Here is a 12899-nt window from a genome sequence, read left to right as displayed (position 1 = left end):
ACAAGAAACTTTCGGGAGGAGCAGTTCAGTGAGAAGTCCCCTCCTCCACAGATGGTTGGGCATGCAGAAAGCCACAGACTTAAACCGGATCCTTTTTTTCCCAGTGACTTCAAATGCCTACGCAGAGAGAAGTCCCACGCAGAGTTTGCTTTGCAGAACCTTAACCATGGCGGTCGCTCTCCCTTTAGGGTGTGTGGGCGTTTCTCACCTGTCGTCTGGCGTGTGGTTGCCCTCGGCGAGGGAGGGAAGAGGCACACTGCAGTTCAATGGCTGAGAGATGCAACTCTCCTGTCAGACGTCTCTGTGACTCCGGCACCAGAGAGTAGACTGTGAAAAGGTCAAAAGAACCTGGCAATTAACCTATTACTCTGGTTACCACGTGAACTTTCCCTGTTTTATTTGGTTGGTTTTTAAGGTTTGCCGTGAGTAGGCAGATTGTGTAACAGGAGCGTGAGCTGTTACCCTCAGCCCAGGCCTCAGTGCAAGTTGAGTAGATGCAGGATGAGGACTCACTCTTCCTCCATGCTCTGTGCCCAAGCCTTCGACTGACCATGTGGCTGGTCCAGGCCGGGGGCCTGGGACATGTTTGCTGCTGTAGCACTCTGTGCTCCGGACATCTGCTTTATTATCTTTTGCTGGGTGGCTGCTTGAAGAGCATCATCTGAACCAGTCCACCTTCTTTGACAAAAGGCTTGGCACTCTTTCCAGGTTTTTAAGCTCTGAAGCACCAGTCGAGGGGATGGGCCTTCTTGCGAACACTGCCCGTTGACTTCCTGCCTGGTGTTGATGTCTCTTCTGGGTGTCCATGACTCTTCACAAGGATGTCAGGCTTCACTGAGGCAACAGTGGGAGAGTCATTTATGCTATTTGTGCTTTTACCCAAAGCGATGTACAAATGCAAGTGCACATAGAAATTACAGCAGAAGATCCAAGAACCAGAAGTCATAGTTCTACAGTATTTGGCTGGTCAGAACTGTGTACAAATCTAGATAGGTAAATATGTAATTACATAGGTAGGTATTGTTGGGAAAATTGGCCGTCTTCGCTATAATGGTGTGACTATCAGTTCAGGTTCTGGTTTTACAAGTATTATACAACCAGCTTATTAGAGTTAATCGACACTTCAACAAGAACAAATGACCAGTTCAGACACAGCAGTAGTAGCAAAGTCTCTCTGATGCATGAAGGACAGGATTTATGGTTAATACAGATGTTGTGGTTAATACAGAAACAAAGATAACATAACAGATGTTTGTTATGCAATATGGCAGATACTACATCAAAGATTATCATTATACAATGTGTTTATATACTATGTCATTGTAATTGTATTATCTAATATGTTGCTCACAAGCAAAGCTTCTCCAGGGCTTCTCCATACAAACAGATGGAGTGAGACGAACTGGGAAAAGCGCTCTCTAACTTAGTTTATATTATATGCTGTTTGGCTACTGCCAGATGTATATATTGAAGAAATATGTGGTATTTACCATTCATTGCAAACCTTGTAAATATAGCATCCAGTAAGTGGCATTAATGGTGTAAGGCAGAAGAATAGTGTTGGACTCCAAGTCTGTTTGAATGTTGTTCGAGTTCACGGTTGTCAGTAAAGAGAAGTTACACTTTCCTTCTCTCATTTTTTACACTTACAACAACACACATACAGCCAACATTAAGTTCCAAAGAACATAAAAAATATGTTTATAATACATTGTATATAAGAACTGTAATTGTATTATTTAATGTGTTACTCACAAGCAAAGCTACAACACAACCAGATGAAGATAAACAAGAGAAAAACTAATATAGCCCTCTCTAAATGTGTGCTCAGAGCATACTTAAAGGTAAGGTGGTTAAGATTGTCAATAAAAAAAAAAAGTGTTGTCACTTATTAACATATTGTGTAAGCTAATGAGGCCCCCTGAGTTAGCTCAGCGAGGCCTGCATACCTCCATGCCTTATTTCATGAGTTGGGGGAGAGCACGGAAGCTCAGACAATGATAGGGGGCGCTGTCTCTCATTTTTTAAACGTATTTTCTAATATTACCAGCTTTAACAAAATGGATGATCACTTTCTGACGTTGTCATAAGACCCTGTCATCTAAATAAACGAGGAGGCTCCAGCTATAGCCCCAGCACAAATGTGAAGGAAGTTGAACTTCAAAATGGAGTTTGTGAGTTTGATAACTTGATGTTATCTAACCCTAACCCAGTTGCAAAAATTGCTACCTTTCACAACATTTTCACAACTTTCACAACATGTATTTTTTGATCTGCTCGGGTCTACTGCTTTCTGTGGTGTCATGTACATGTGGGCGTGTTTTGGAGGGGCCGGGCTTTGGACTCAGTAGCTGTTTACCTCCTTCACTCAGCAGCCTATGAGAACGGCCATGCTGTTCCTCCTTCACTCAGCAGCCTATGAGAACGGCCGTGGTGCGGAGAAGGCATTGTTTGTAGGGCCACAGCTAGATGTAATTGAAAGAAACAAGTCATGCTCTGGTATATCAAGATTTATACATTGCAGCTACATGCAGTTGGTGATGAATACTTACAAATTATAAACAATCGTTACTACGAAGGCTACAAGTCAACTGTATGTGGGATTGATAGAGATTATTTTCTTTTCTTTTTTTATAAAGTAGAAAAAAGAATCATAAAAAAAAGATTGGTTGGAATTGCTCACAAGTGTTTACAGAAAAACAGTCAGTATTGTTGTACTATAGGAGCTCCTGTCGTCAAGGTGAGACTTTAGACTGACCAATTGGCTGAAACTCGTGGAAGACCGGGGAATTGGGATTACTCTTCCACGACTGGAGGATTGCTTAAGATAATGCAGAGAAAAAACTTGTTGATAATATCTCCAACTCTGAAAACGTGCATATACCATAATTCTAGAGTACAAAACAGTCAATGCCATATCTTGGACATCATTGAGAATAATTTTCTTTGCTTGATAACCGCACAAATCTCAAAGCAAGCACTGAACCGCTGTTCAATCGATAATAAGGCTATGGAGTTAACCACAATCAAAGTGAACCAAACTGACCCCAGAGGCTACTCTGACATGCCGAGCATGTCAATCTCTGCTGAAAGTCACTCACTTTTGTCCTAGTGCAAAAGCAACTACCATATCAATCCGACAAGCTTAATGTAACTTTATCCGAGCATGTAAAAGACGCGTAACAGGAAAAACAGTAATTTTAAATGCACACTGATACATTTCTATCTAAATAGTCAAACAACCCATTCATAATAAGAATGAAACAAACCAATACAAAATATATCTTTGGCGTAGCCAATTATAAAAGTAGTTGCCATGACATCAACCTAAATAGGAGTGGTGTGCACGGGAGCTTGTAAAATAAACAAAACGCAAAAGTTACTAATTTAGCTTTTTGTTATTTACTCCAAAATCACAGGTTTTAATTCAGTGGTTGGAAGAGACCAAATGTGATGTCTTTAGAAGACAAGAGAGTATGCAAACACATTTGGTCTCCTCCATGCACAACTATGTTAAAGCTGTAAGAACAAATATCATACAATACTAAAACAAAAAGAGGGCAAATGTCCCTAAAGGAGGAAACAAAAGCATATCAAATGGGACGTAAAAGCAGTTCAAAACCGTATTTACAGGAAGACAGCTTTGAATTCCAGAGTCTTCCACAAGTCTTCCTCTCCAACTATTGTGACCCCCCCCCTTAGAGGGTGTGGGTCTGATGGATCAAAGACGATGACCCAAGTTCAATGATTCCAACCAGGGAAAAGGAATCCTCCACTCCACGTCAGTGTCAACGATGTCGCTGCTCATTGGCATCGCCTCCTCCTGATCTGAACATTCTACCGTTCAAACTTGGGGCCCCTGACTAATGTGACAACCACCCCTAAATACACTGCTCTGGCCAGCTACAGTGTGGAAAAGCAAGCTTTTCAATCACGCTGGATTTCTGCTGAGGGAGGGGTTTAACCAAGTCAACTTGGTTACCTCAGCACGTGGACTCAGATGCAATGTCAAGGAATCCCATGTGCCAGTGAATCAGGTACCCCCATATTCAGCTCTACACCTGCATCAGGTACCTATCTGGAATCGGATGATTACAGATATAAAAACCTAACTCAAAAAGCCTTCATATGTATCGTGAGACCAAGAGGACTCTCTCAGGGTCCAAGGTCTCTGACCACCTCCGGTACATAGTTAGAGTGCTTTGTGGAAGAGGATGGGCTTCACCAGGCCTGTGAGGACCTTTGGCACATGCACGCTGACCAGCTCAGAGATCATCTCAGGGAAGCTGACCCGCGTGGGCTGAGACTGGACCTGGATGTAGAGGTCATAGGTGAACTGGTGGAGCTTCCTCACAATCTGAGAGAGGAGGAGAGGGGAAGATGGAGAGGGAGAGAGAGCGAGAGGGGGAGAGAGAGGGAGAGGGGAAGATGGAGAGGGAGAGAGAGGGAGAGGGGGAGAGAGAGGGAGAGCAAGAGGGGGAGAAAAAGAGGGGGAAAAAAGGGACACTGTTAGGCTAGACAGACATTGGTAGTGCTGTTGCTAGTGCCGTGCATGAGTACACAGCATTTACTGAACAACTTGCCCTCTGTAATGGTTTTCCAAGAATAACAAGTTGTCTATTTAAAGTTCAAACAGGAAATTGAGTTTCCTGGAAATGGGTTCAAGTCAGTATAATGTCAGCGTTTAATATCGGAACAGGTATACAGTGTTACAGTGCTTACAGTTTTTTGGAGAGGAGTATAGTGTACTATGAGGTCGTATGGTGTGGTATAGCATTATAGTGTGTGGTTTAGTGTTATAGTGTGGAGTATGGTGTGGTTTAGCATTATAGTGTGTGGTTTAGTGTTATAGTGTGGAGTATGGTGTTGTAGTGTGTACACGTGTAGTGTGCGATGGCATACCGGCTGCAGGTAGTCCAGTAACTGGGTGAGATGGAACAGTCTCTGGGTGCGCGTGGTCTCTCCTCTCTGGCTGGTCAGACGCTCCAGTTCTTGGATGTAGGAGGTCCGAAGCTGGTCAAAGCCATGCTGGTTCTTCAAACCCTCGACTGGGACTGCCACACAGGAGGGATGCAGGGGAAAAGAAAACACAAAGTGTTTTTTAGAAACAACAGAGAAGCCGCATGTTTCCTTTGTACAGTGAGCGTTTGTGTTGGATAAACATGCGGCCGCAACCTAGCAGCCCTGGAATAACATAACCGTCTCCTGTTTGACATTTACCCTGGGAGCTGACAAAAATATTTCCACACTTAAAAGCCAGCCAAAAAAAGGTGTCAAATCAAGCCATGACTTGCATGAGTTCATTCTTCTGAGAGTGTGAGTGAGTGCGTCCAGTTGGCTGCAGTGAGAGTGTAAGTCCGTGGACAGACCAGGGGACTTACTGACGCTGAAGAGGAGCAGGGCCTTCATGCACAGGAACTCCTCCTTGGTCACCCTCAACACGCCAAACATCTGGGACAGCAGGCACATCTGCACACAGTGGTCGTACATGCTGGACGCACGCATCCTCTGGCTGGGGACGGACAGAGCAGATAGGAGGAGGGAGAGAGGGGGAGCGGGCGAGAGAAGAGATGGGGGGGGGGAGACGAGACGTGTGGAGCGGGAGAGCCGGGGGGGGGGGGGGGGGTGGAAGAGATGGGAGAAAAGACAAAGAGAGATAGTGGGAAAGAAAGAGGGGGGAGGAGAGTGCAGGTTAGAAACAAGGACAGGTACCAATTACTGATGCAGGACTGAGCACTACCTGTGCCAGTGGGGAGGAGGGGTGATGAAGGAGGTCTAACGCGGCCTGAACCCCTAACTACAGCTGCACCAGCCAGCGCCCTTGAGCATTCAGAACACGGCAGCCCTTCTGCCACAGCACCGACCAACTCTGGCTCTCCCGCTCTGCAGCAAACGTTTTAAACACCACATGACTCGCAAACACACAGTTGGCTCTTTGTCTTTCAGCCATTTCATTTTTCGCTTTTCATACGACGTTTTTCCGTGTGGTTTTTTTTCCCTTCCAAGTAACACACGCATTCTTCTGATGTGAGACCAACAACGTGAAAGAAAGGAGATAAAGGGAAAGTCTGAACAAAGTGTGAGAGATGAAGGAGAAAAAGGAGAGGAGGAAAATGTGTGTAGTTGTGAGGCTTCTGTTTTCACAGTGGCCACAAAGCAGAATACATGAGGCCTGTGGCGTGAGGTTCCCTGAGCTCTGTGTGTGCGGCGACCGACTGAGGACTATCCGGTAAACAAACAAACAGGTTTGTTTACTCTGCAGCCGGGAAAGTAGGAACTTCAGGGAGCCATTGTGAGTACTTCCATTTTCAGTCTATGCGTTTTCCTTTGTTGTCACGTTCTACTGGGGATCCAGCGCTGAGCTGAGGCAGAGGATTTTTAGTCAAACTGGATCAGAAGAAGGCTAAAGCTTCTTGCGCAAAAAAAGTTTGGGAAATCATTTTTTTAAACTTGAAGGACTCGAGCACAGAACTCTTTGGAGCTCCGACACCCATGAACAATAAAACCACCATCTGTGCTAACCGAGACAGCTGCAAATGAAGAAATGGCACCTCAAAAGATGTACTGACAGGTGACAGCCTTGTGACATGCTTGGTTTGAGGACGCTCGCTTACTCGTTGAAGACCAAATCGGGAGCAAAGTAAAGCATGGAGGCGTCAGTCTGTGTGTAGGAGCGCCAGCTCAGGCCCAACACCATCACGCCCATCCAGGAGGACTGGATGACACACATCTGGTCCTCCACATGCAGGTCACGGAAACCTGGGCTCATAGAGACACAGTTAGCTCAGAGTGGTTTTGGTGAGGATCAAAAGCTAAACACACTGAAAGGGGGAGCTTGGAAGAAAGGAATAGGGAAAGGAAGGGGGAGAGGGAGGGAGGAAAGATGAAGAGAAGGACAGAAATAATTGAGTTTAAGAAAGGAGATTCGATCTTTTCCTTCAATAAACTCATGATTTTAAATGACTTTACCTCCCTCTAGTGTTCAATTTTTTATAGTCAATATTAAGACAAAAACATGAGTTATCTGGTAAATCTCTGCTCCAGACTAGTTTCCTGGTAAATCTAGTTACCTGGTATGTCTCTGATCCAGACTAGTTACCTGGTAAATCTAGTTACCTGGTATATCTCTGATCCAGACTAGTTACCTAGTATATCTTTGGTCCAGGCTAGTTACCTGGTATAGCTTTGGCCCAGCGTACAACTGAGACCAACTGTCTTTCTCCCAACTCGTTAAGGCTGCTCAGGAGGGAGGAGGGGCAATCCGGCTGGGCGGGGTCATGACCCGCGTGGATCATGTCTGGCTCGATGGTCAGGAGCACGCTCAGTAGAGGCAGGTGGCACTGCATGTTGGGCAAGGGGCCAGGGACGGAAATGGACGCTGGAACACGCACACTCAGTCAGTCAGTCAGTCAGTCAGTCAGCCCCACAGCTACCATTTTAAACCATTCAATGCATGGCATGCACTGATCATAATCTGCTTGGCATTTTTCCCTAAATTCCATAAACACACACCAACCTGAGCCATCATGTTGACTGGTAGAGAACTGGTTTGCTACTTTTGAACTTGACTTAAGGACACAAATCTGTGTTGTACATCTAAACTACAGCATAAAGGCTGTGACCTCGGTTCAGTACAGCCTCTATAATTCCATAGACACACACCAACCTGAGCCATCATGTTGACTGGTAGAGAACTGGTTTGCTACTTTTGAACTTGACTTAAGGACACAAATCTGTGTTGTACATCTAAACTACAGCATAAAGGCTGTGACCTCGGTTCAGTACAGCCTCTATAGAGGCCCTTGTATTGGGCACAACTGAGTGTGCTTACAGTCACACAGTGTTTAAATAACTTATATCTGCTTCCATCAACAACGGTTATTAAGTATGAATAACAGGAACGTACATTGAGCCTGGGTAGCTGTAGCATTAGAGTCAGGGACTCCATCATGCTCTCCGGCCTTTTTCCTTTTCCTCCTCTCCTCTCCAGCACTCTGCTCCCCCTCCAGTTTAATCCTCGGTTGGCTAGGGCCTTTTAGCCTCTGGCCTGAAACCAACCACAAAGATGCATGATGGAGAGACAACAGTGAGTATCAGACAAGGGGGGGAAGGGAGATGTTCTGGTCAGCCGAGAAATAAAGGTAAATAGATCCATCTTACTGTGTTGGCCCACAGAATGCATCTAATATGCTTGTTGCTTTCGGCCCCCTGCATTGCATTCTCCCCTTCACCCTTTTGACTCCCCCATCTCACTTACAATCTCCCTCCTTTTCTCCCACTGTTTCTCTCTCTCTATCACACATCATATCCTCCCTCCATCTCAAACGTTCTCCCTTTCTCCATCTCTCTCTCTCTCTCTCTTCTCTGCCCATCGATCTTTGTGACGACAAGGAAAGGTTGTGACCTTTGAGACTCATTCCAGACAGGAAGCACCTCCTCAGCCGACAGGAAGCGCAATTCTTCCGCCTCAGCTTGTCGATGGTGCAGTCGTTCCGGCTGGCACACAGGTGATTCTGCTTACCTAGGATCCCCACACAAAACACTTCAGGAATTCAACTGAACATCCGAGTTACAATCAGGCACATCACGATTTAAAAGAGGACAGGGCCTTGTGTGTGTGTGATGAGTGCATGTGCGTGGAATCCCCCTTCAAGCTCTCACCCTCAGCGGCTCTCTTGAAGAACACCTTGCAGCTGCCACAGGTAACGGCGCCATAGTGACAGCCCGAAGCAACATCACCACACACCTGGCACACCCTTTTCTCGGAGAGGAACACCCTCATACCAGGAAACACACCCTCAAACCTGGGAAAACGCATGCACGCGAACAGACACATTGTGTAAATGCACGCAAACAAATCCTGGATTTGCATTGGATCCATTTTTTTATCCTCCGTGTAATAGGGTTACAGTTAGCGTGTGTGTGTGTGTTTTTCATCACTCCTATGTAGACTTGTAGCTTTCATTCTGCAATACTGGTGTCTCTGACAATTAGACTGTGGTTCATTGGAATGCTAGAGTTAAGAAATAGAAATATGGTGACAGAGGTAGAGATTTGGAATGAGAGAGCAAATGATTACCCCAACAGAATTGCATATTCTACCTACATTACAGAAAGGTCCCCATTCAGATGATCTGCCATGCATTTGTTTTTTGTTTTTGCACTCCTGTAAAAACATCTGATCTGTAATGTAATCTGGTTTCATTTAATGTGCTAGAGCTGTATATCTGCAGAAGATGAACAGGATTTCCGTTCGCAGAAAAGTCATGGTTAAGAAAACTTTTGTCTTTAATTTTTTTGGACGACCTCCAATTCACAATTTGACAGTCAACTACAGTTAAAGGTCTCAAGGTATTAGCTGGTGTCTGTCAGCTTGCCATCCACAGTTTGCAGATTATCATTACAATAAAGAAACCATTACATCAACTAACTGTAGAACCCCTGATGGGGATTATTGGTTCTGATTCATCTTTTTTTTTTCTTATCAAATCTCCAAAGAAAAATATTTGTGCTGGTCTGCATGCATTTTTATAAAATAACAAAAATACATTCAAACCACTTTTCCTTTCTTTATATTGAAAAAGTTAAAGTGTTGAAGAAGTCACTCATTATAATGACACATGAATACAGATAATTTTCCTGCAAAGTAGGCTTGTTAAGGCATGTATTTCTAATTGAGTTTTGGGGGAGTGATGGGGGTTGAGTTTGTTAAGCATATTTGGTTTCGTTGTCACTATGTTTATGGGTGATTGCCTGACCGAAACTAAGATGTGTTTGTTTATTGTAAAGTTACTGTTATGGTGGTTGCTTATTATATTAAAATAATTGTTAATAGCCACTGCTAACACATGTATCACTGCTGCTAAGACAATAAACAATGGAAATCTATTATCTTGGAATACATGCATAATAGAAATAAAACAATGTGTGATAGAAAGTAAACAATGTAGCCTAAATGATTCACAACACCGTTGTCTGCCGTGAAACGTTACATTTGGTCTTGGGGAAGTTTGATATTTATCCATCCAGCTAGACATAGAGGACATTTCAGACACGGTATGGGATGTTGGTATCTCACGAATGCACACTTCTCTCTGCATTTGGCATGGGCTAATACAGTTTCAAGTTGTGCATTTTTTGAATCATTACATTGATAAATTGGCCAAAAGATATCCCAATGTTGACCCTATCAAGAAACATTTTTGTTAGCAAGTTTAAGCCAACAGCCGCAACCATGCATAGGTGTCACAACAGTGGTGAACGACTCCTCTAGCCAACCCACAGACTTGTTATTAAGCGGTGTTGACGACCGAATTAGTGAGTTGATAGACTCGTCAGTATAACTGTCCCATCATTAAGGCACGAGTAGATCTGACTATAATTAACATTGTGTATATTCCATTAATGTGTACCTTATATGTAATTTTATGGCATGTAAGACAATTGTAGCCTAACTCTTTTATCTTCACAGCAGTGTTAAATGATCCTGGGAATAAATAAGCATAATCCTAATTGGTAAATAGATTTACTTGCAAATACAAGGCTTTAGTGCTTTAATCACTCTATTTTATGATAAAATACAATTTAATTTGTATAGCTCTTTTTACAAGTTATGTCACAGAGGGCTTCACATACGCCCATGGAACAGTGGGATTGTAGGTTTCTAACCTTTTGCCCTCCTAAGAGACCCTCTCACTATCCGTGCACCGAGATCATATGATGTAGGATTCTAGGTGATTACATTTTCAAGAGGATTGATTGGTTAGTAGGCGGTGCTGTAATACTTGTTTATCTGTTATTTAACATAACCTCTAAAGCAGGTCAAGTGTGCAGAATAAGTTCCCATGTCGATGTACCCGGAAAAAACGTGAACCAGTCTTGACACTGAAAACCACGGGTTGAACAAGTTCCCTTGATAATTTCCAAATCCAATTTAGTGGTAGGCCTATCCAGCCTTTGGATTACAACAAATCTGTGTACAGCTTTGTGATGCAAGTTATCAATGGTAAAGTTTGAGCAGATATCTAAAATGGAAGATAGCATGTAGCTAAAATGGTGACACAGGTTAGGGTTGGTTGCACCAAATTGTGAAAAAAATGTGACAATTACATTTAAATGGGAATACTTGAAGGGAATCTTCATAAGCCTTCATGACATCTTAGACCATGAACATACTCATAAGGCTAAAAGAAAACATTTTTTAACTACAACTAAGCACTGTAAAAATGCAAACTAATACATACAAAGGACAAGGATCAACAAAAAAGTGTCCATCCTAATAAAAAAGCCAATGCTAAATGTATTTTGGCACACCGCGTCACCTTCGCTGTCATGTCAAAGTTATTAATGTTTGTAGGGCATGATTTTGCACTTTCCCATTTTGTTACATTACACCCGTAGTGCAGTTTATTTAGGCGCATTTATAAAAATTACCTTAGATTGGAATTTGTTACGTCCACCCAAGCTTGCTGCTCGGTCTTGATAGAGCACGGTTTTGTATACATGCTCCGGGGATGCATCATTGCACTAGAACTTTCCATATGCTCATAATCGGCGTCCGCTGTCCTTCGCGCCTCAGTAATTGCGCTGCCGTCAGCGTCTGAGACAGGCTTGCAGTGTCTAAGAGATCCTAGAGACGAACTCTGGATGTAATCACAAAATGCAGCGTACCAGGGTCCATTGGATCCTTCTGGCCCTGGTTCGGTGATCTGGCTGCTATTTCGTAGATCATTAAAGCATAATGTATTGTCGCAAAGTAAAGGGTTTGTGGAGTTTCTGTAGTTTGAAGGTTTGTAAGCCACCAGTCCCTCCGGTTGAAAGGGGGCCGTTGATTTATCAACCGAGGCGTTCATTGGCACATAAGACTCCTCACAGACATTTCGGGACTGCTCTCGGCCGCACGTAATTTTACGGTTGCTATCCCTTGCATTGAATTTAAGGCGATCCACGCAACTTAATTGTTCCAAGTCCCGACATTCTTCAATCAATGTCCCAAAATAATCGAACGACGGTTGGCTAGTTAGTTCTAATGTCATTTTTGCTTTGCCTCCGAACTCTGACAGTGACATACCGAAGAAACTGTTTCCGTGACTCATTGAGCCTACTTCCGAGGGCGGAGTGGATCCGTGTCGTTGATGATTTCTGTCTTGTTCCGAACCCAAACCTAAAGACAGGGACACCGCGTCACACATCTCCGAGGCTGTCTGGGCTACTTGACTGGTGTCGGCCAGACCTGAAATGACCGCCGAGCTGTTCAAAGTTGAGTCAAGTCCAAGAGCGCTCTTTGGACATGAAAACATGTTTCACTGCCAGTCACGTGGATTACCAGAGGAAACTTAAACTCTTATGTCATACGATGAACTTACTGTTTCGTTGTAACTAGATAGGTTGTCTACGACCCATTCCCTCGCGTTAATAATTTGAACAGGGAGGAGCTGAATTGCCTTCTCTTTTTTGCACCTCGTGGGATCAGCCTATAGGTTAGAACACCATGGGGATAGTCTGAATTTATTAACATTAAAAAGGAAGTGCTGATGCAGTTTAATGGCATAGCAAATTGTAGCCTGGCACATAAAAACGCTCAATATTTTTAAAATAGATGTATTGTCCAGCTCAATGTCATCTGGCACCTTTAAATTTCTCCCTTAAATTATTCTGTGTGGCCACTAGATGGGGTTATGTCCTTAGAAAAATCTTGAAAGTAATTCTGCTCGACAATTTAGGAGCGGTATCTTGGTCACAAACAGAGGGCAGTGTTACAACCAATTGGCATTATGACGACGCACAGTGTAAACACGCCAGTCCCTGCAACCCTCAGTGTAACAATGGCATAACAGCAAGTTAATTATGTACGTGAGAGACGACAATGAAACACTCAGCTCCGTTTGGGGGTCAGATGG

The 12899-nt window shown here is 43.7% G+C and overlaps 1 protein-coding gene across 2 annotated transcripts; it reads right to left on the bottom strand.

Moving 5' to 3' along the window:
* Positions 1-1158: 1158 nt before the first annotated feature.
* Positions 1159-12432, bottom strand: LOC146302634 (progesterone receptor-like). 2 transcript variants are annotated; one of them, XM_084695568.1, is made up of 9 exons: positions 11434-12431; positions 8662-8804; positions 8405-8521; positions 7907-8047; positions 7175-7378; positions 6615-6759; positions 5382-5512; positions 4903-5054; positions 1159-4357 (listed from the first exon to the last, which is right to left on the bottom strand). In XM_084695568.1, the coding sequence occupies exons 1-9, from the start codon at positions 12297-12299 to the stop codon at positions 4193-4195; spliced, it is 2064 nt and encodes a 687-aa protein (XP_084551694.1). In that variant the 5' UTR covers positions 12300-12431; the 3' UTR covers positions 1159-4192. The 2 variants fall into 2 exon arrangements, with proteins under 2 accessions (XP_084551694.1, XP_084551702.1); XM_084695576.1 differs by lacking the exons at positions 7175-7378; positions 7907-8047 and having other exon boundaries at positions 11434-12432.
* Positions 12433-12899: the final 467 nt, after the last annotated feature.

This window comes from Hypomesus nipponensis, chromosome 1, assembly GCF_054491055.1.
Source record: "Hypomesus nipponensis isolate SF chromosome 1, ASM5449105v1, whole genome shotgun sequence".
Classification (NCBI taxonomy): Eukaryota; Metazoa; Chordata; class Actinopteri; order Osmeriformes; family Osmeridae; genus Hypomesus; species Hypomesus nipponensis.
This window is presented reverse-complemented; position numbering and strand designations above follow the sequence as displayed.

What these genes read in the sequence shown, in the direction of transcription:
- LOC146302634 (XM_084695568.1), bottom strand. Translation starts at nt 12,299, where the DNA reads ATGTTTTCATGTCCAAAGAGCGCTCTTGGACTTGACTCAACTTTGAAC. An exon ending in TACAGCTACCCAGGCTCAAT is followed by an intron (nt 7,379 to 7,906) that starts GTACGTTCCTGT and finishes TGCGTGTTCCAG; the next exon opens with CGTCCATTTCCGTCCCTGGC. An exon ending in CTGGGCCAAAGCTATACCAG is followed by an intron (nt 6,760 to 7,174) that starts GTAACTAGCCTG and finishes CTATGAGCCCAG; the next exon opens with GTTTCCGTGACCTGCATGTG.